Source organism: Podarcis pityusensis (genome assembly GCF_964106645.2).
Source record: "Podarcis pityusensis genome assembly, chromosome: 6".
Taxonomy (NCBI): domain Eukaryota; kingdom Metazoa; phylum Chordata; class Lepidosauria; order Squamata; family Lacertidae; genus Podarcis; species Podarcis pityusensis.
Genome location: NC_138030.1, coordinates 60,322,801 through 60,346,757, shown reverse-complemented (window position 1 = coordinate 60,346,757; position 23,957 = coordinate 60,322,801). Strand labels below are relative to the sequence as shown.

The 23,957-nt window shown below is 40.6% G+C and overlaps 1 protein-coding gene and 1 long non-coding RNA gene across 6 annotated transcripts in view; one reads left to right on the top strand and one right to left on the bottom strand.

The window, feature by feature from the left end:
* Positions 1-5,164, bottom strand: part of NFIA (nuclear factor I A) — a 413,608-nt gene extending 408,444 nt beyond the window's left edge. The window contains exon 1 of one of the 5 annotated variants that reach the window (XM_081011813.1): positions 4,947-5,164. In XM_081011813.1, the coding sequence (XP_080867939.1) occupies positions 4,947-5,042 (96 nt within the window). In that variant the 5' untranslated portion in view covers positions 5,043-5,164. The remainder of the gene's footprint in view (positions 1-4,946) is intronic. The other 4 variants (XM_081011818.1, XM_081011811.1, XM_081011816.1 and 1 more) reach the window with 4 other exon arrangements.
* LOC308480425 lies at positions 2,233-19,875 on the top strand. Its single transcript, XR_013988104.1, has 2 exons — positions 2,233-2,609; positions 19,590-19,875. It is a non-coding gene; the product is annotated as an uncharacterized lncRNA (long non-coding RNA).
* Positions 19,876-23,957: the final 4,082 nt, after the last annotated feature.

The following is a 23,957-nucleotide window of genomic DNA, read 5'->3' as shown; positions in this document are numbered from 1 at the left end:
TTTATAATATCCATATTTATTCGAATCTCCTTTACCCAATTGCTGGAAACAACCAGTCTTGGCTCAGAGTCATCAACTGCCTAATTTCCAGATTGTCTAAAGAAAGAAAAATTAAGCACAACAGGGAAAATAACATTGTAACTGTTGTTGAGTTTATAATCCAGTGTAAGTTACAGAGTGCTGATAAGTAAAGGAAGTTCAACCAGACAGTTTAATCTTCCAATTTCCTGTCTTCTAATCAGCCACTGGCTCTTTCGACTTTAAATTAGAAACATTCCTAACAATATTCAGGGCAGGTGAAGGAAGAGGGTAGAAAAGAAATGGAGATAGAACATATATCTGGAAAAAGAAGAAAGTAGGGATAGTACAATGAAAGAACAAGATACGCAGCAGGACAGAAAGTATGTATTGCATGCAGGTCATCGTGCTGTATAAAGCAAGTTTTGCTAGTCAGTTGGAAAACATTTCTAAAAGAGGATTCAGAATTGGATTTCACAGATGCTGTACACTTTCAGACAATAATTTTGACACGATAGTGTGATAGTACAGAAATACAAAATGAGAGTAGTGAAGTATAACTTGCCAATGCATTCAGACAGTTGTACATCAAACGAAAAGTTGCAATGCTTAATGGAATCTTTTCAGATTACACCATGAAATACAACACTTACGAAACATGCTGTGGTTTAGATTTTTCTTTGTTGGTAATACTTTACTTTGAAGATGTACGCATTCTTAAGCCAAGAGTTACACATTTTCACTTTTTGTGTATGCACTTTAGGGGCTTCCAAGATCGCCTGGATCATTTTAAGCACTTCCATAGGAAACTCAGAAGGAACGCAACAAAAATACTTTTCAGGAATCATGTTGTAGAAGGCCTAAATATGTTTAATGTTACATTTCTAGAAATATTTTTTTATGATACTGGTAGTTATAAGAAAGAAATGACTATACTGAAATGAAGATTTTGCAGCATAATGGTGGGTATTAGAAGGGTTTACATTGGTGTAATCCTACTGGTAGCTTTGGTCCCTGAATTACTGTGTTAAGCTTAATAGTGGCAGGTACAAGTACCTTGTAGGTATCCATTAAAAAGTTGTACCTGTTACAAAGTTTGAAAGCCTGGAGGATTTATTTAGACTCAGAAGCACCTGCGAGTATGTCTGTCCCCACAAGTGAAGAGCTTCTTTTATAAGTCTTCATTTTTAAAGATGCAAAGTCATCATGAAGACACTAGGATGAACAGTTTGCAAGAAACATTTCTTCTGATCTCAATCACAGCAAGCTATGACTGAGATTCACTCTATTCATGCCTCTTCTGCAACTCCATCTTTACATCAACCTGGTTTTGGGACCGGGCTCAGCATCTGAAGTCAGTGCAGCATTGTATACAAATCTGTAACTCTTTTATCACTTGTACCCATGTGATAATCCTCTACAGGATACTATTAAAATTGAAAAACCAGGAACTAAAATTGATAAAGCTAGCAGAGCTGGTAGCAGTCACATAAACTTTGGATACCTACTTCAATATTTTAAATACCTGTTGGATATTACATGTCCTCCCCCCCCCTTTCAAATAGAAAATAAAATGTCCTTAACCACAGTGCCCAACTTTACAGTCTTTTAACCTTGGGGAGGCAAATTCATTTCACATAGGTTTGCTGTATGTCAGAAGTTTGCAAACCAAAGATGTCATATGAGTGTTAGCCTAAATTAATATCTGTTTCAAGAATGGCATGATTAAAGCATGAGGGAGAGAGGGTTAGATTTCAAAAGATTTCTTGCCAGTCATTACAACAAATGTAATTATTCTTAAAATGTACACATGTACTGAGTCTTGCTTACAGTACTATGAAGTGTCTGATGATACTGAACATATCACTTGGCAGCAAGAGCCACCAAAATAATAAAATTACCTACAGTCTGCATTTTACTTAGACCATAACATTGTTCACTCCTATGAAGATGAGACCTAATATATACACCATGGCATCAGTTGTATGTAGATCAATTAATAAGAAAGATGTAATGAGAAGTTTGCATTATAAAGCCAAAATTCATGCATTCTTCTTCTTTTTACACACAGAGTGTTTAGTCCAAAAGTAAAATAAGCTTTTCATCCCCCCACTAGACATCCATTCTAGTAACTATCTAGCTACAAACACACTGTAGACTGGAGTGAAATCATGCCAGGGAGAGGGAGAGCGGGAGAGAGAGAGAGAGAGAGAGAGAGAGAGAGTCCGAGCCTAAGAGATTACTGTGCCCACCCTTTCATACAGCCATTTCTTTCATTATAATAGGTCTTTTCATCAAAATGACACAGAACCTTTAAATTTTGGACAGCATACTTCCATACAGTAAAGACGGCAGCCACTTCAAACCGATTCTGAACCTGCTCCCCGAAATAAAACAAACTCGCTCCATTGACACACATAAATTGTTTACGACTCATTAAAAAGCAAAATTGCATATCCCAGTGTTGGCAGCTGAGTCCAAGCGGGTGGAAAGAGGGCATTCACTCATCTCTTTGTATGCTGGCAGTACCAAACTGAAGTTTAGCAGTAGGCAGTAGCCGAGATTTTTTGTGCAGCCAGACGATGCATGAGGTAACTTTCAAAGCTTCCTTTTTTGTCTTTGTATATTAAAATGCATTGTGTAGCTGAGGTTTGATTAAAAGAACTTAACAGATGTGATGAGGTTTTGGGGGCTAAAATATGCTTTATATTACAAAGTGTGCATCAGAACTGCTTACTTTTGTATCAATAATTGAATCCTTGTCTGAAAATGGACATGTCTGTTGTACAAATCCTTGTATGGTTCATTTCAATGATTTTTTTTTTAATATAAAAAAATGTCTTTTTTTGTAGTCCACTAACTTTTAGTGGGTTGATTTTAGCGTCTGTACATTGAGGAAATAAGTTATGTGGCATGTTAAAAGTTTTACAGGAACTTTCTGTAAGGTTTCATCTAAACAACAGCTTGTCTGGTTATGAAGCTTGTTTATTTTCTTGTCAAGTGCATTGCTAAATGTTTCCAGCATTTATTTTTTTTTACATATTATATCCACAACAGTAAGACTTCTGCAAAGTAAATGCATTTTCTTTAAAATGAAGCCTTTTAATATATTTTCAAAAGGAGATAATGTTTTAAGATTCCTGGGGAAAATATAAACAGTCCCCCCACCTCACCATAAGAACAAGACAATAAAAACAGGAGCTTTATAAGAGCATAAGTGTGGCATCTAATATATGTACTGAAGAAGAACAGTTTAGGGCTATTCCCTGAAAATAGATTTGCATCAATAATCACATTTCAGTATATAACAAGCTAATCAGTCAAATGAATAGACAATTTCAGAGCATCCAAGAACATCCCTTCTGCATTTTCTGCTGGCAGAAAGTCTAATTGGAAAATCAGTGGTATGAATGAAGCGGTTAGACTTCCTCTATTCTAATTAACCCAAATTGGCATGTAATATTTAGCTAGCAACCACCAGTTAAACCTTTCTAACGAAGAAAAGTTCAAACAAATCTAACAGCTCAAACACCTTTTGATACAAGCAATGAATACCACCAAGTCGCTGAATGAAATCCTTCCATATTGCACTTTTTTTCATGTCTTTCAAGTCCACAGGCATCCTAAACTTCTCCGAATGACATCAAAATTGATCTGGGAGACGTTTCCTCTGTGTGTGCGTGTGTGTCTCTGTGTGTAAGCCTCACTGCTCCCACTTACTTGTTTCAGCATATCATACAAAACAATGGCATGATCAGTTTCATTGTAATTCCATTCACCAGTCCTTTTTAAAAACAGAAAACAAAAACAAGCCGTGATATCTATGTGAACTGAAACGGAGGGGTTCACGGTCCAGCTAGGAGCACATAATGCGTGTATTGTCCTGGCAGCAAAAATTCTCTCACTTAAAAAAAGAAGAAAAAAAATCACGCTTTGCCACAAGAATAATAATTACAGAAACTTTAAAAAAGAAAAAAGAGAAGAGAAGAGAAAAGAAGAAGCCCTGCTAACAAATTAATCCCTAACGGACAGCACGCTAACGAGCGCAGTAATGATTTGAGGGCTCTCTTCGACACAACAGGGCTTGCATCTTCTGCCACAATGGGCTATTGTGCATCCTCCTAACTCACTGTACCTCTGATAGATTCAAGATGTCAAAGGTTGTCTGGCCCGAGTGACCATGACATGCGAGTTAACTCATTCTGAGAGTGCCTGTCGGAACTTTATTAAAACTTTTAATTGAACCCAAAAGACATTCAAATGGGATCTGTAACACCCAGCTCCAGATCCTAACAGGACAGGAATCAATTCTAACAGAACCTTATGAAAGGATAAGTTAGACCAGGTCCTCTTATGGGACATTCATGCCATGATCCATACACAGCAATGCGAGAGGGGAGAAAAACCACCACCAAAGTTTTCCTAGAAAAGGCATGTCCTGAAATGTCTCTTGAACTTCCTTAGCCCATTACGTGTTAACATTGCCTGGGAAATATTATAAATCAGCAACTCTAATAATTTGACACAAGCAGCCACATGCCCAACAGGGAAACATAAAAACGAGAATCTGCAATGCCACAGTACAACAAAGCACATCACCAACGAGGACCCAAAGGAGTTGAGGAAAAGTTGTTATTCGAAAAGAAAGCTTTTCAAACTTATCCATGTACTTTTATATTTTAAAACAAATAGAACCGAAAGGGGAGGGAGCAATTTTAAATGTAGGGCACATGAACAGTCTCTTGTTACAGAGGAAAAACACACAAGTAGGACAAGTGGAAGGCTACTCCAGTGAAGAGTGTGAAAAAAAAAATCAAATGTTAATTTGATAAATGTGAGGTCTGGGACATTTTGTCAAAGAGGGAGGGAAAGTAGAAAAAGGAAGGGGAGGGAGGAAAAAAAAAAAGGCAGCCGTGCTGCCAACTCACCATCCACCAAGTTCTGGCCGAGATGTCATAGCAGAGCTGCCATTTGATGGATCCGTCGGAGGTTTTCCCTGCCATTATGCTGTCAGCAAGCTTCATCTGATGCTAACTCACGGGAGATAAGACACCTAATTGAGAAAACATTTGCACTGGCATGTTGGGCAACATGTAGCCCAGTCCATACCATATGGAATCATGGGTAAAAAAAAAAAAATCTCCTTGACAGTGAACCAATCTCTCACAGACCCAGTGGCAAGGTGAAGTAGGGATGAAAAGTCATCTGCTCCCAGCACTGTCTTCTCCTCTCCCTCTCCCTCTCCTTCTCTCTCTCTTTTTCCCTCTCCCCCCTCTTTTTTTTTTTTCTAAAGTAAGAACCCACCGCTTAACATCAAAGAGAGGCGGATAAAATTAGGGCTTCATCACTCAGATGATTTTGGTCTGCTAGGTTTTCCCCTTTCCTTTTTCTCTCTCTCTCCCCCCCAGCTTTAAAAAAAATGAATAGAGACTTAGTAGGACAAAGGCAGGTAGTGGACTGCGGAGGAAGATCGCCACAGGCTATTAGCCTAAAATTTCTGCTTGACAGATGGAACTGCTTAGAGACTATCATGCAATGTTTTAGGTTCTGCTCCCCCCCCCCGAAAAAAGAATTTGCAGTCTGATTCAGTATCTGTTTATCACAGCTACTTTCCCCATACATATGACCAAGAAGAAACAAACTGGAATGAAGGTTTCAGATGTGTGATTTTTTAACATTATGCACACAACATAATCATTTCAGGAAATAAAAGCAAAATGCAGGTCTAAATAGTTTAAAGAAAGAGTTTTATTCTTCAGAAAATTAAAAATGCTCTCATGTAAAAATGAAATCTAAGATTTGACTTCACCCCTCTGAGTATTATACAGGGGTGTGTATGAGTGTGTGTGTGATTATGTATTTGATAACGTTTCAAAATAATCCATTGGCCTACAAACAGATACCCAGACAAGGCACTTTTGAATTAGACGTTTCCCTTTTAGGGTTTTAAATTTAATTTCGTAGAGTCCTATTTTCCATACGCTGAGTATTCAAAACACCAAGTTATCCAAAATCACCACATGCCGCCATATCTCCACTTCAGGCTACACCACAAAGAAATGGCATGCCATTGACCTGAATTTACAGTGAACCATCATAATATCTATCTATCTATCTATCTATCTATCTATCTATCTATCTATCTATCTATCATTCATATAGCTATACATCTATCTCAGTAAAGTCACTTCAGTGAAGGAAATCATTTCATATTTTGTATGTCATCATTTTTGTTACAGCTCACAAATGTTTGCCACTTATATTTGTAGCACCTGCACCACTGATATACATCTCCTGTTCAACAAAAGTCATGCCATAGCACAAAAGTAGAAGACCAATTCTGCGATGTTATGCACCAAGTTGCATAATCTGTGGAACACTTTGAACTAAAATGAAAACTCAACCATATAATTTGTATCCTCTGTTTTTTTGGTTTATTGGCAGCCAATCCTGTTCATGTTTACTTGAAAGGAAGTCCTTCTAAGTTCTATGAGGTGTGTTTCCTAGTAAGTGACACATGTTATTGCCATGAGGCTCACACATATGTATTAATATAAGTACTTTTACCTGTTACTTGTATTCTTGAAGAAGGGATCTGGAAATGCAAGATCCAAACCTACTTTATGAAGATATTTCCTTCAGTGACACATGAATGAACATCTGAACCAACAATAGAGTGTTTCATTTTGCAAGTCAATCAATAGATTTCATTCAAATATTTAATTTTATCAGATTGGTGGTCATATTTTTCAATGGTTGAAATTTCTCCCCCTTGCTGGAAAATAGTTTTGATAATTTTTGTGGAATAGTAAGAGTTTGGTAGCTAAGCTTCATTAAAATGCACTTCATCAGTGTAAAATTGTTCAAAATTGATTTTGAAATGATGGAGAAATATTTTGCCTATTAATAAGAATTCCATAGTTTAGCTTCCTGAAAACGCAGACTTTTCTAACTTTCCTACCTGCATGACAGTTATTAATTATGGGTTGGAAGTAGTTTTTACTCAGCTCTAACAGCACTGAAGAATTTTGTTATACAATGTGTGTGTGTGTGTGTGTGTGCATGCATGTCCATATCAGGAGATGTCAGATAAGATTTGTATAAATATGCATGGACAGAATAAAATTATATGTGTATGTATGCACTTCTGAGTAAGATTTCCTTTTCTTTCTACATGTGGTGTGCGCACAGATAAACGTATTTATGTATATCCTAAATGTACATGCATACAAGTTTGTGTGTATTTGATAAAATCATCACATCAATGGTGCAGGTGTTTGACTTGTCCTTAGTGTGCCCTGCGTGTTCACGCACATTCTTTATTACGGTCCTAAGACCCACAAAAACAGTTTTGAAATTAAAAATGCAGCAGAGATACAAGGAAAAGATTTCAAGGCAGTCACTATGTTTTGTCCAGAGCATGTTGACTTCTATTTCTTATAACCTCTGAGAGAAATTTTGCCACGGCCAGGGTAATATCATTTGACTTATCCTCAAGAAGACACTTGAGATAGAAGATTTCAGAATTTCCAGGTAAATTTACCAATAAATTTACCAATGAATGTGTTTATGTATATCATAAATGTACATGCATACAAGTGTGTAATGATAAAATCATCACATCAGTGGCGCAGGTGTTTGACTTGTCCTTAGCATGCTCTCCGTGTTCAGTATCAGCTCCATTTACAGGTGTAGCTTTAGCTAGTGTAGGAAGTCTTAAAGTTGTGCTCAGAATCCAGGAAGAAAATGGATGTTGTTAGCAGTGGCCTGTGTGATGGGTGGCCGAAATATCCACGTCTGTTCACTCTGGCGTCATCGAAAGTACCTGTTCTTTCTTCTATAGGCTGCTTGGTGCTCTTAAAAACTGTAATGCAAAATATAAAGTAAGATGATTAAGCAACAATCAGCATCTAACCAACATGAGATTGAATTTCATCCTTCCCTGCTTCCCTTTCTTTCACAGGAAACAACTAGCCAGCACTTGTGATAATTAATTGAGTAGCACTGAGCCTACATTGCTTTCTGTCTCTTATTAAAAATGTAGGCGAATAAACGATCAAACCTGCCCCCCTCCCCAGTATGTCTATAAGTTGGTGTGATCTTGTATGATTATATATTGACTGATAACGTTTGCAGGAAATTCTTTGTTTTCCACTATGTGGATAGGGTCTTTTGAGCCCAGTATTGATATTATTGGCTCTGTTTTTATCATAGCTATGAAAAACATGCCAAACACTTGAAGTGATTACAGGAAAAGAATATAGAGTTCATTTTAGCAGTGGAAACAGCATGAAATCACTCCATTCTGGACAGTACAGTAGTCTGATGTAAAGAATCAATGCTGTTGAATAACTGTGTTTTCGATCCAGAACAATTAGGGTGCAGTTAACTTTACCATTTTTCTTTATGATGTGGGTGGCAGCGGATCTTTTCTTGTCGAGCAACTACTCCTTTTCTAAGTGAGCTGTTACTAATAGCCTTGAAAGAAGATTAAATGCAACATGTTAAATATTACAATTATTGTGGAAAACAAAATTATTTAGTGAACATAATGGGGAGCAAATCAAGCATTTAACATGATCCAGGAAATGCTACTCTAAACAATTGCATTTGTTTTATGCATCCCCCCCCCTTTGATTGCTGACAGATGCCGTTTTGGAAACAAACATCTAAACAGTTTTCCTTCAATCAGAGAAAAGGGGGGGGGGGGGAGGAAATAATAAACCCCCACACTAGAGAATGACTACATGTTTTGAATTTAACTCTTGTCAATCACTGTTCTGCAAAACATGACATGTGAATGACACCCATGCAAAACCATATCATTAGAAAGCTAATAAACCACAAAGACATATTCCCTTTAAACCTCTCTGTAAAGCAGGAAAAACTGCTCAGGACTGAGATCATTGTCAACATTCCCCCCCCCCCCAAATGTGTAACATGGTACCTGCATATCCAGGTCCCTCTGGCCCTTTTCGTCTTCCCGATTAACACAGGATTATATGTGTATGACAGTTTTAGCATGCATGTTTACTCAGCAAGATGCTGGATGAAAATTAGAACACATTTGCCTATGGAGATTGTTATGAATGTGGACTACTTCCTATACAAAACACAATGTGTCCGATATTGAAGGCAGGGAAAGAATTAGTGAAGTGTTTACTAAACTTGAGTGGAAATGCCAAAAGACAGTATCTGCAAAGCACATTAAACCCCCTAGATAAATAAAGTTGACTTTCTTAAAATTTACTGCTGGGACCATTGCCTGCTCTATTTCGGTTACGATTCTTTCAATCCCTCCCCTATTTGCCTACTTAGATTTAAGCCTCACGGTCAGAGAGTGTCACTTTTGTGCTCTAAATAAGACTTAAGCACACCTACTGTACATTGCTAAGTGAGTATGAAAGTAGTAGCTGTGCTAGCAGTTATAATAAGAAATCAAGCTGCCCATACACATCAGAATTACAGAACACGTGTTGAGAGATTGCCGTAAGGTTCCAGCATTCATTCACGCAAAGGATAAAACATCTAGCACGAAATGAAATGTAGGCAGCTCCGTTAAGAGCATAGGGAGAACCCTCCTGGACCAGGCCAAAGTTCTGTCTAGTCCAGCATCCAGTTCCAGAGCCAGTGTGGTGTAGTGGTTAAGTCATAATCTGGTGAACTGGGTTCGATTCCCCACTCCTCCACATGCAGCTGCTGGGTGACCTTGGGCTAGTCACACTTCTCTGAAGTCTCTCAGCCTCACTCACCTCACAGAATGTTTGTTGTGAGGGAGGAAGGGAAAGGAGAATGTTAGCCGCTTTGAGACTCCTTTGGGTAGTGATAAAGCGGGATATCAAATCCAAACTCTTCTTCTTCTTCTCTCTAGAAAGCTCACAAATGAGGACATGAACACAGTAGCCTTTTTCTGCTGTTGTTCCCCAGCGACTGGTGTTCAGAGGCATTCCACCTCTGATCCCAGAGGACACATATAGTCATCATGACGAGAGATGATGCCGAAAATCGAAATTAGGCATTTGGTAGTATTCATTTAATTATTTCATTCATTAATTGCTTTCTAGGAAGCATCTCAGCAAGCGATTTCACAATACAGTACAATAAAAACATATAGAAAACAATTGCATCTATATAAAAAAAGTCCACGTGGTGTAGTGGTTAGAGTGTATGACTATGACCTGGGAAACCAGAGTGCTAGTCCCCACTCTGCCAGCCATGAAGCTCACAGACAGGGCGCTCTTGGGCAGTCACAGTTTCTTTCCTTGAAGGAAATGTAATAAATAAAATAAAATAAATGACATCAAACTATTTCAGATTCAATACACATAGCAACTAGGGTAAGAATCTTCACTTTGAAGGCTTGTTGAAAGAGGAATGTTTTCAACAGGCACCCAAAAGACAACAGAGATGGTGCCTGTCTGATATGTAATGGGAGGGAGTTCGAAAGGATTGATGCCACCACACTAAAGGACCAGTTCTGAAATTGTAGGCTATATCTTTGAGGTTCCTCAATGCCCAGATGTACACACTGAGTTAACTAACATTCTTTAATATTTTCACAATTCAGACAGATTTTTTTAATGTTAATTTCTGTTTTCTGTGCATTCAAATTTGGCAGAACTAAACATTCAAACTCAGTCATCTTTGCTTGCGCTCAGATGTTGATTGCTGCAACCTTTTACTTGTTTAACGAACTCGAAATGTCCCAATTGGCATTCATATCCTCATGGAATTACTGTGTTTTAACCCTTTAGTTTTTGGGACGCAGGTGGCACTGTGGTCTAAACCACAGAGCCTAGGGCTTGCTGATCAGAAGGTTGGTGGTTCAAATCCCTGCGACGGGGTGAGCTCGGTCCCTGCTCCTGCCAACCTAGCAGTTTGAAAGCACGTCAAAGTGCAAGTAGATAAATAGCTACCGCTCCAGCGGGAAGGTAAAAGGCGTTTCCGTGCGCTGCTCTGGTTTGCCAGAAGTGACTTAGTCATGCTGGCCACATGACCCGGAAGCTGTACGCCGGCTCCCTCGGCCAATAAAGCGAGATGAGCATCGCAACCCCAGAGTTGGTCATGACTGGACCTAATGGTCAGGGATCCTTTACCTTTAACCCTTTAGTTTGCTGAGGCAGTCTGTTTAAAAATTTGGATCTGAAATCTTTTAATAACACCATCCTTAAGAAGAGCTTCCTGAGTTCTGCTAGGTATCCTCTTGTGCATTTCTGCTGCCTATTCACCTGTGTCTGCTTGTGCCACAACCACTTCCTTTGGTCCCATGTCAACCTAACTGTAAACACAGGGCCCATGAAAGTAGCCAGTCACAGAGAGGGTGATACATGACTCTGCGACACCCATCATGACATTGGGATGTCAAACTACACATTACACATTTTCGAGATGCACTGTGTTGATGCGCAAATAATTGTATATACTACAGTATCCCCAAATAATGGAGAACACTCACCTTAGATTGTTACACGTGTTTTGTAACAGGATTAGATAATTATGATTTCTGATGGGATAATTTCACCAGTTACTAACCATTACTAGGAGCCACTGATAAGTTTATGTCCCATGAATTAGCAGGTGATAATCACTTGATTGTCCTGATTATTTTTTTAAAGCAGCCCCTAGAAAATTACAGCCTGTGGGGAATTCCATATTAATTGTTTGTGTGTATTTGTGTAGATTCCTAGCATTGTTCTTCAAGGTTCAAGTTTCTAATCTGAGTCTCTAGAAGTGAAATCTTGGAGTAGGTTAGAGATGCACCATTCCTGTGTTCCTATTGTCAATGCATGCAGATGAATACAAAATAACCTGTTATTCCACCTATTATGAGTTCCCTCTCCATGGCAGAGTTCTAAATGATTGTTTCATTCGAGTCAGGAGTCCAGGACACATTAGAGCAAAGCAGAACACGCAATGCACAGCTAATTTCCAAACATGTGAAGTAACCATCTCTGTTCATGTGCAGAGTACAGCACACCAGACTTAATATAATCAGCTTCTGTTATGTCTGAGGTTAGGGAGAATATCTTCTAACTTTGGGGATGTATGTAGCCAGAAAGGCATAAAGCCCAAACTTTTCATTTTTGAAATAAAATGGCAAATTCACAAAACAGCAAGCTCAAAATCATAATGACTCATTTCCATCCATTCCTCTGCGTTAAAAATATTCTCAGTTTAAGCTTGAGGAGGGGCATGCTCGAAGCAGACCCACACACCTTTTCTGGAAATCTCAGTGAAGTTCTATGGAATTGAGCATTGCTCAGATCTATATGCCCTGTGCCTCACAGTTGCTGCTGCAGCTTTTAATGGGCAAATGCAGGGAAATTGCTAATACAGAATTTGTTGCAAGACAAATCCATTATTTCTCCTTCCAATTTCCAATTTCAAAGAATAAATAAATACAAACTGATTAAGTAAAAATAGATATTTATTATTGAAAGAAACTCACTGTTGCATTCTTTCCTGTATGGTGTGATACCTGAATAAAACAAAAACAACACATCTGCCTGCTATGCAGACAATTCAGTCAGTATATGAAGATGACATGGCTATATTCTTTTCTGCCACTGTCTGCCATAGTTACACACCAAGAGATCCTTCAGTCCTTTGGCCTATGGTACTACTGGATGCACTGAACTGTCCTTCCAGTATTGTCCATCTGCAAATCTTAAAGATACTTCAAGGACCATATTAGTGCAGGTGATAACATCTAAACAGAAAGGAGCTACTACCAGGCAGGACCAAACCATGTGCAGCAACGATCAGCCACAGATAGCATCCACCAGATCATGAGAGGTATTTTTTGAAAAAGATGCTGGAGCACCCAATATCTTTGGAGTCTAAGGCCTCTATATCTTGTGAACCACCCTGAGATCTTTTGATGAAGGGTGGTATAATAATAATAATAATAATAATAATAATAATAATAATAATAATATGCTAGCTGCAAGCACAAACAACGCTTCACACAAAATCAGAGCAAAAGCTTTGACCAGGTTTCCATTCCCCTTTGTGGCAGAGGCCTGCTCAACACTGGTTTTTGTTTGCTTGTTTCACTATATAGGGTGGAGAGATGGGAATTAGGGTGACATAATCCCCTTCGGTAGCATGGAAGGCAGCTGAGATAAGTTTCTTCTGATCCAGCAGAACAAGCCTAAAGTGACCAAGTCTTCCAGCTTGGAAGGGAAACAAAATCACAATGGGATGAAGCAGTACATTCAACGGTGCATTGCCTGTGGGAGAAAATCCAAGAGAGAGAAAAAAATATCCCACCAGCTATTTTTGGATCCTTGCTCAAATTAAAGGCCTATCCAATCACATGTCTTTGGCCTTGTGTTGAATATGCACGCTAGCATTGTGCAACTGAAGACAGGTTTTTCTGATTAGGTCTCTTAAGGAACTATGCTGGTGTAATTGAATCAAACCCCCTGAATTTTCCAAAACTGTGCATGGGCTCCAAGAAAGAGTTCACATCCCAGGTACATTCTTATTTTGACTAATTAGCCATGTAAATTTAGAACAATCCATAATTTGCAATGCATTATGGAAACAAGTATTTTCTTCAGTATGATTAATCAATATACCACAGTCCTCAATTATTTTTACTTTCTTTCTTCCTTACTAGCCCAAGTAAAACTTCCTGGGAAGTTTTAGAACAACCCCACTCCTTGCCCAACACGATGCCCAACACGAGCTCCAAACTCTGTGATGTCTTTTATACAGCACATAGTCATAACCTGGCCACCCAAGTAAATACAGTAGATCATAACAGAGAATATAAAATAGGCACGCTGGACATTTATTATATAAATGCAATGGTAAACTACCAAACTGCTTTTCACTATGTTTTTTGTTTTGCTGCATTTGGACCTCATCTATACTATATATTGAAAGCAGTATCATGCCACTTTAAACAGTCATGGCTTCCCTCAAAGTATCCTGAGAAATGGGGCATTTAAAGAGTGTTGACAGTTGTTACTAGACCCCTTTCCCCCTCATAATGCACATGTCCTGATGCACAGACAAACACAGAAAGTGCTGGTGGTAGAAGCTGAATAGAGATAGCAACAGCACAGAAGAGAGAAGGGGAACTTCTTTCAACTATAGTTTCTCTGGGTCATATTCAGTCCAACGCCCTGCTAAGTGCAGGAACCTTGCATCTGCAGTATTCCTGGAAGATAAAACATAACCTTGAGTGTTAATACATTCAGCAAAGGAGATCCCAGAACCTCCTGAGGAAGTTTATCCCACTGTTGAACAGTTCTTATCATTAGGAATTTTCCTCAGTTGTTTAGACAAAATAGTGTTACAAAAGTTGGGTGCCACCCCCACCCTCTGCCAGGGGGTTCCAGGTGCTCACCCAGGGTTTGTGCCCCTATGGAGAATTGAAGACACAGTGGAGATTGTCATAGTTTAAGAGGTATGGCTTATTTCACCTATTCACACCTTCAGTCCGCATGGAGGGAGTCCAGATCTTACAGCATGGTCATTTCAAGAGGGACTTGTTCCCCACAGCAGTGCAGCCCTGGAGTCAAAGGCATCTCTCCCAGCCAGCCTTCAGCCAGTCTGCCCAAAATGGATCCCAGTCTTTGTTTTGATGTCAGGTGGGTGACCCCATTCACTTGTCAAACTTACGAAGATAAATATCTTGGGCTGCCTGGCTGCAAGGTTTCCTCACCTTTGGTTTAGGCAATTGTTTGAACAGGTCTTGCTACTTCTTATCGGGGCACTAAGCTTTTGTTAATGAAGTCAAGGATCGCATTAGTTTTGAAATGATTCGTTTAGGTGCCTTGCAGGAACACCTTTCCTGCTGAGTCTTAGGAGCAAGCTCTCCAGCATTTTTCCTCTCTGAAAATCCTGCATGCTGTGAACTTATTGAAGAGCACTCCCACTTTTAAATAAATGTCACATTATTTATAACTATGCCATTTTAAATTGTGACATTAATAATATTAATACTGTATTCTAAGTTTTAGATTTTATGATTTATGTGGAAATTGTTTTCCATTTGGTTGTATGTTTTTTGATGTGTTTTATCTATTGTTTATGGCTTTTGTCATGTTGTCATGTTGTAAGCCGCCTTGAGCATTGTTTTATTTATGGAAAGGTGGCATACAAATAAAAAATGATGATGATGATGATGATGATGATGATGTCAGACCATTTCTCCATCTAGCTTGGTATTGTTGACAATGGCTGGCAGCACCTCCAGAGGTTCCGGCAGGAGTCTTTCTCATCCCTACCTGGGATTGAATCTGGGACCTTTTGCACACAAGCCATGCACTCTACCACTGAGCTTGCATTTTCCACACTGGCTCCACAGACGGAGAGAGAGGGATGCCCTTTGTTGTTCTCTCTCAAAGTTTTCCCAGTGGCACGCAGCATAGGCACTGCCACCTGCTGTACTCATCTAGAAAGTGCTCCTAAGCAGCAAGAGCTGCTTAGCCAAATAACCAGCTTGGAAACGCCACCGAAACTAAAGCAGTACACAGTTTGCATCTGTGAGTTTGAGGAATTTCCTTGCCCACTGAAGGGTTGTGAAAGTGTGGCGGCAGGATAGAAGATGAAGAGAGGCTTGCAAAACAGGCAAGGTAGACAGAAAGTTGTGTATTTGCACGTGAAACCACCTTTAATTTATTTTTATTTATTACATTTCTATACCGCCCTTCAACCAAGGATCACAGGGCAGTTTTCAAAGCTGCCATTCTCCTCAGCCTCTAAGAACATCCTTGCACACAGACATTAAATAGATAGTTTGATTACTATACCAAGAAAAGCTTTGCCTGCTGGCTTTCTTGCATCAGAGCACAGTCAAAGCAAAGAAAGGTCTTGTGAAATGGGAACAAATACAGAAAGCTGCCTTATATTGAAGAAGACTGTTGGTTTATCCAGTTCAGCAATGCCTGCACTGACTTGCAGTGGCTTTTCAGATGTTCAGACTAGAATCTCTCCCAGTCCTGGCTGGGAGGTGCTGGGGGATTGCCTGGGACCTTCTGCATGCAAAGCAGATGTCCTGCCACAATGCTACAGCCCTTCCTCTTATATGTCGGAAACGGTACCAATACAATACATAGAAGGGAGACTTTTCCTATAAGTGTCACATGGCGAGCTAAGTTTCAACTAGTAAAACTTTCCACAGCATGCAGATGAAGTGCTGGGGAAGTTATCTTTGAGTGCCAGGATGCTGCTAACTGCAGAGGACCAGGACCACTTTAAAAAAAGATGGTAACTCTAACAGAAAGTAGTAGGGTTAGGGAAGGTCTAGCCAACATGGTGTCTGGAAGATGTTGCTGGACTGCCATCCCCATCATGCCCGGCAACTGGCCATACAGGCTGGGACTGGAGGGAGCCAAAGTCTGAACACACCTGCAGGATTTCCTATAGTGCAATCAACTTTTTTTTAAAGATCCCTCATCTCACATGCAGCCTGGCAAAAGAGTCTCACAGAGCCAGTCTATATGTGGCTACTTGGCAGTAAGTGCCACTGAGTTCAATGGGAGTTGCTCTCAGGTTAGTATCGCTAGGACTGCAGGCTAAAAAAGTTATGGGGTGGGGGCCTAAGAAGAGAAAAGAAACCACCACGTGTTTAAGTGAGTAAACATAAAAGGTCAAAAAACCGGTCACATCCAGTTACTTATCTAACATAAATCTGAATTCAGAAATTCGGTTCAGGCATGGACCCATATTGATATGAAAAGTTGTGCCGCCTTAATTTCTGTGTCTTGCTTTGCAGTGATCTGTACAGGAGCGTTGCTTAGTTCCTGGGAACCCTGCTTACAAGTTACATGTGCAAAGTTTTCCATGCCACACGAGTTCATGCTTAAAATGCTTTTGCTGGGGCCTCTGAAACTTATTAGAATGGCCTGGCTATAGAAGACCCAAACATTGCTTACACTGGTATAGCAGTCTTGAAATTAGTGTAAAAGGGCATTTAATTACGTCTTTAGGTGGCTCAACAATTAAATGTTCTTTAGCAGTTTAGGTCTATCCTCTCCTTCTCCTCCGCCATCTCTCGGTATGGTCCCAATTCAACAAAGCACATATGTGATTACCTCTAAGCAAATGTTTGATTAGAATGGTGTTTTAAGAAGGGCTTTGAGTAACCAAAACCCTAAGTGACAGCCAACTCAATTACAAGCAAAGTGCTACTTCTAATGCCTTAGGGCCCAATCTTTTTCAGGCATAATGTGAGTCGTTCTCTTTTCATCGCTTTGAATCCTTAGTGTGGTGTGCATTAAATCAACTAATGCGCTAGCAGGTCCAAACTCTAAATAAATGTGGTATTGAGGTATAATTAAAAGGGATTCGAGCCGAAAATTGATATAACTTAGTCTTCAAGGACTGTCATTATTTTCCTGGGCTGGGCTCTTATTCCCCTAGCAGACGCACAGGAGGCAAAAATTCAACAGGATGATGCTTCTCAGTAGGCCAATATGCACAACAGGCAGAAATTCAGTGGGCGTGCACCTCTCAGCCTGCTTATGCAGCGATGAGGGAAATGTGCATCTGTTCAAGTTCTGCTTGCCTTGTGGCTGTTAAACAGGCGCAAGAGTCCTCTTTGCCCTCTGAAAGAAAATCAAAAAGTTGCCAGCTGTATTAGGGAGCTGTCCCTAATGTGTCATATGATGCATGGCTAGAAGACTTTGCATTGTTGGGAACGCTGTAGCAAGATGGCCCAGGTGGCATAGGGCTGTGGGGCTGGCATGCATGCTCTCAAGTCCCTCTCACGCTTCCCCATCTCCATGCCCTCATTGAACACATAATAATACACTGTAACTACTACTATTCTGATCAAAAGGGATTATTTTCAGTGGTGGCTCCCAGTTTGCGGGATGCAAACTGGCGCCATCTCTTCCTGCTTTTAAACAACAGGCAAAAACATTCCTGCCTACCAAGGCTTACACTTTGCAATTGGGAGGGTAATTAGAGATGTCAGTGGGCTTTGTTGTGCTCATCCTTTAGACAGGGTAGGTAGACCTTGTCCCTTTTAAATACGTCATCGGAGGAGTCTTTTAGCTTTTGTTGATTTTATTATTTACTATGTGTATTGCAAAACGTGATGAAGAAGCAAACAATAATTGTTCCCCAAATATGTGGATGGAGACTTGACACACTCACCCTTTGTAACCCACCGTGTGTCAGCGGAGCTGATCATATTTGGATACCTGAGAAAAACCCCTCAAACACTGTGGAGATAAGATGAAATAAAAGCAGAACAATGTGGCACAGGAATGTGGAAAATGCAAATGTTCTGTATAGATGAAGAGAATGAAAGCTGCATGAAATATAACCGGCACATCCTGCAGGGCAGATGTGTCCTAAGGGCACGTGCAGCACATGGGATTGTTCTCAGTGCAACTTGCCTCTGCAAAACACACTTTAAGAGCATTTGCTAATCCCTGGGCAGATCTCTACTAGGCCACAAAGAGCAGGCTGCAGTAATCACACAACTGGTGTGTGCTGGGTACAAGTCTACACAGAGGAATTTTCCAGGATTCTGTTATGTTCCGGGCTCCTCACAGTTCTTCTTCGCAGAGGACTTCCCCACCCCGCTAGAATCTTCCCAGGAGGAGAATCTTATGGGAGCAGATTTTGGCTCCATTCATACATAACCAGAGTCCAGTGGTTGGCTCAGGGCAAAACTACAAGTGAGGTTGAAGCTACGATTTGGAAACACCACATGTGCTTTACAAAATGAACTACCAAACATGGGTGGAGATCACACGGTATGGTGTGGAAAGATTTAAGTCTTCCTTCCCCAGCCACAATCTCCTTGACATCCAGCCACCCCTAAGGCACAACTAGCTTTAAGAAAATAAAAATAAAAACACCTCCCATATGTGCAGACAGGAGTTTCCCCACTCTAATATTAAATCCCATGCAGGGTGGGCGTGTGTATGTGTGTGATGAATTTAATAGAGACTGCAGATGTGGAGGGAGACTTAACTTTCACTTCCCCCTATGCAGTGAACTTGATCATCACCCCTCCCCAGCAGTGCACCTGGATTTTTTTTTTAATGTTCAACACGAGTCACATTGTTAACGGCATGTGTATTTGGGTGCTCGCTGTGGTTGCATTCCACCCCAGTCTCATAACATTTAGAGGCCAAGATCACAATAAATGAGTGAATCACATAGGTGCTGCTTGCAATGATCACTCCCCAACACACACTTCCAATTGTAATTTTTGTTCTCCACATTTCCACATCAGTTTGCATTTTTTCCTTAGAAAAAGTCCTCATGAAAATTCACCATCATTTTAGTGCAAATTTCTCCAAAAATACACCTTTTTTTGTATGCAATTTTGCCTAATATACAGATTTTCACCAAGCATTTCCCCTCTAATATAACTCATTTTGAATGCTATTTTCATAATATATATACATGCAGTTACACAAACACGTTACTCTTGCATATTCATTTTTCTCCGCGGTCCTTGGCACTGAAAAATGTGGAGAGATGCGAGTTCTGAAGGATGGCTGATTTTCCGGTTCGCACCTTGTTTTGGAAAGTGTTGATTCAGTGCGTTTGCTTTTGAATGTGATCTGAATTGAATTTCTCCCCATGTTTAGATGCGTCCTCGGAGACTGGTGGCGGTGCTGTATCTGCCTGATTCCATCCTTTGGACATTATCAGCCTGGCTGGGGATCCAGCTCCTGGGAAGCGGCAGCTCTGCCACACGGAGAGTGTATGAGCTGGGCATGGGACCACAGCTTCATCACAGGCCAAAGCTCGATTCCAGAAAGATTAGCCAAGCTGAGGCTCCTGGCCAACAAGAGCAAGCAGACTTGTGGCATGAAAGCCAAGCTCAGGCAGGCACAGGAACATTCCCTTAGTCAATAAAAACAAAGAATCTTATTTGTAGTCGAGATTCTTAGGGGAGGAGGGAAGAAATAAAAGAAAAAAAATACCAAGGCTGTAATCCAATACACATTTTCCTGGGAGTAAGTCCAATTAAAATCAACAGAGCTTACTTCTGAGAGCAGATATATATATATATATATATATATATATATATGATTGCACTGTACATTTACAAAAGCGCTTGCATTTTTTTTTTACCACTTGCTGTTCGGTTTTCTTCCTTGATTGAACTGCAGCAGATGCTAACGCTACCAGCTTAGGGTTTGGCCTGCTTTAGGGCAGGGGTTCCAAACGCAGCATCTTGTTTTTCTGAATGCAACCTTGCTGTTTCTAACAACTTCAGGAGTGGGGGAGCACGTGGAAAGGGTCGCCTGTAGTTTTTGCAAAGTGCTTCCTTGTCCCCAAAACTCTTTACTGAGGGTGGCTTCGTAACTTGTACAAGAGACGCTTAAGAAAACGAAAAGGTTAATATATTCTAACTCGATGTTGGGTATAGAATGTCAGATCTGTCAAACCACATTAGTGTGTGCTGCTCAGTGAAAAAGATTTGATTTCTTCTGCCACTGTCCTACTATGTTCAAGTCACACAGTGCCAGCAGCAACCAGCCAGCGACCATGGGCTGGCACTGAGTGGACCCGAGTGGGACGCCAGCCGCAAGGACCATCTGTTTCCGATTTCTAACTGAGCCAAGATGTGCAGTGAAGTGCATGCCGTTTGCAGAGCCAGCCTCCGCCGTGCTCAAGTTATTAGGGTTACAAGTGAAATTATCTTTTCCAAACAGCAGGGGAGCCACAATCTTTATGGAAAGAGACTTTAAAAGATTCAGATCTCTTTTGTTAAACTTGTCAGGAAAGGCAGATTGCTTGTGCGTTTAATTACAATCTTCCTGGGGTTTATAATGTAAAAAATGCATGTTGTGTTTCTTTTTTAAAAAGCATGGGATCCTTTGGAACCAAGAGAAGTAGATGTTTTCACCTGGCTCAGTTGAATAAACTGATCAAATAAGTTTTAAATTGCATTTGCTAATAACATTTTTTTTTTAAAAAAAAGGTAAAGCTGCTGTTACATCACACAGTCACTTTACATTACACTTACATCACACTTATAAAAGCATTACAATGTATAGCTTTGAGATAATGAACCTTAATTACATGGTATTTATATACAGATGTTATTTAAATCTCAGAGGAGCTGTGGATTTAAGTGCATGCAAATTGGGCATCTACTTTGAACATCCCTTATTTTATAACATTGGCCTTTCGAAATACATGCTTGGTAAAGTGTGTGTGTGTGTGTGTGTGTAAAGCATATCAAAGAAATGACAAGTTTAGTCCAAAAAGCTTATTTACAAATGCAGAAACATTTATGTTTTGACACCATTCTATTCTATTGACTTTACTTCCAATGTACTGTGTGATTAATGATGTAGTAACTGTCATTGTGTTAGATAAACACTGGCAAAGTTGTGGAACAGTTGCTTTCTCTACTGTTATTGGACAACATTCTCCTCCTCCTCCTCCTCCTCCTTCTTGCAACCACAGGAATAGCTTGTATTGTGGGTCAGCCAATTATGAACCAGCTTATTCGCAAGAATTTTTCTTTAATTTCACAGCCCTGTACATAGTAGCAGAAAATAGTTTCTGATTTACAAGCCATTTACAAACATTTAGGATTAAAAAAACACCACATTCAGTTGCAGTGGTACCTCGGGTTACACATACACTTCAGGTTACAGATGCTTCAGGTTACAGACTCCACAAACCCAGAAATAGTGCCTTGGGTTAAGTACTTTGCTTCAGGATGAGAACAGAAATTGTGCTCTGGCGGTGCGGCGGCAGCGGGAGGCCCCATTAGCTAAAGTGGTACCTCAGGTTAAGAACAGTTTCAGGTAAAGAACAGACCTCCGGAACGAATTAAGTACTTAACCCGAGGTACCACACTACTAGAAAGCAGCTTTCCTTCTGGGATAATAAAGCTTAAGGCACAGAAAGGTGGACTGAGCCAGTTTTAAGATGATTATTGATCCAACAGCTCTCTGAATCCATAGGCAAAGGTGCACAGTTCGTTTGTACCAGGGCTGCATATGATAATCAATGAACGTATTGTACCACCTTCATGACATTTCTGGAGGTGGTAAGATGCTGTACTGTAACCCTGTAACTAAGCCTAAGCACATGCACATCTTGCTTCCCTGCTTACCACTGTATCTCTTTTCCTCCTTGTTACCTGTTGTTCCTGCACCTCAGAGCAGGAACCTTATATACTCTTGTACTCCTTACAGCACCTTACATACCTGTGTGGTTATGTCATCAAATAAAGACAACAATGAAAAACAGGCATAACTTATGCACAAGCTGACCCTGAGGCCCTGTCAAACATACAAATCAACGAAAATATGCTCTACAAGGGTGACTAACCATCAGTGACAATCAGTCATTAGGTCTGCAATTCTAACCCCACTTATCTGCAAGTAAGACCCACTTAATCCAATAGGATTTAGCTTTGAGAAGACATGGTTAGGATTTGACTGTTAACCTCTCAGTATCATACGCAGCCCTACAGTTTCAGTACCTGCCAAAGGCCTGAATGAATAAATGTACTTTCAGGTGCTGCTGGAAGGACAATACTGGGGGGGGGGGCAACTGTATCTCCAAAGGAAAGGAGCTGCATAATCGGGGTACCACTGTGGAGAAGGCCTTGCCATGAGTTACCACTGAATGGGCAACATATACAGAATAAGGCACACAGAAATGGCATCACAGCCCACCCTGAGTTCAAAGCAACCTGGGCAGCTCTCCCAACAATGATTGTGTCTCAGGGTTCAGATGCCCTCACAGTGTGATCTCAGCAATGAAGAACGACATTAGAGGCCTTGTGTATGGGCACCATACTCAATTTACACAGGAAAACCAACCTGAAGAAGACTCTGAAGAAGACTCTGTCTATGTGACCAGTGGCTTGGACCTGTCCAATGTAGAACGTGCACCATTTTGCCATTCAACAGGTAACTCTGGTTCCTTTTCAAAGCCTTCCTGCAAAATGGGTGAAGGCACTCCTAGAAGTCCAGAGACACTGGGAGCACAATTCCAAGCAGTGCTCTTCCAATTCACAGTTGAGGAGAGGGGCTCAGGCTGCCATCAGTGTCCATGTTTCAGAAGTACTTCGGCTCTGATTCTTATTGGACCAATACATGCACTTTGTAGTGGCTGTCCTAGTCCTGTTCATGCAGTGTTTTGGAGGCCCAAACCAGACACTGCTTTAATTGTATGGCTCATAGCTATACATGGGGCTTAAAAAAAAATCCATGATGCAGCCCACTGTAATTTTCATGGCCATCTCTCCTTAGCAACAATCCAATGAAAACCCCACACTGTGGTGCCCCAATGTACCTGGGTAAAAGCTGGGTTACTGCTGCTCCTGGGTCCTGGTATGCTCAAACTATGACAAAAACATGGCATGGATCTCTAAACATTGCAAGCAGTTGTCTGAAAATAGAGTCAGGGGACAGAGTTAAGGACACGCTTTCAAGCTCAGCTCTGCATTTCTTGCATACTGAGTTCTCCGCGTCTCCTCTGCAGTTGTGCCTGAATGCTAATACATAGAATGTTGTCGTTGGAACAGATAAGTTACCTCCTAGTCAGTTTTCATTGGACTAGCTTGAAATAGTAATAGGGGAAAAAAAGCTGGCAGGAAGAGGTTTAAATTACATAAACTGGTGCCAGTTGGACCCTTTAATTACCTGAGGGACCGGCCGTGTCAGGCAGAGCAAGTGGTATTGTTACCACTCACCCGTTGGGTGGCTGCCTAAGATGAGAGCATTCTTAATCTGCCTCCGAGTTCCATAGGACCTCTGCCAGCAGGAAATGCTTGGCTCGCACTCTTCACCAAATCGCGATGCCTATTGCGTTCACCCTACCCATCGCTGGTCTCTCCTTCCATGGAAGAGAAAGCAATAGCCCCTTTTGCACTCAGCTGCTCAGTGGTCGTTTTAACAGCGTCTGTTGGGTGACCCCTAGAGAGAATCTAGGGCCTATCCTTTTATCTCCTGGGCAGACTGATCCTGCAAAGTGAACTG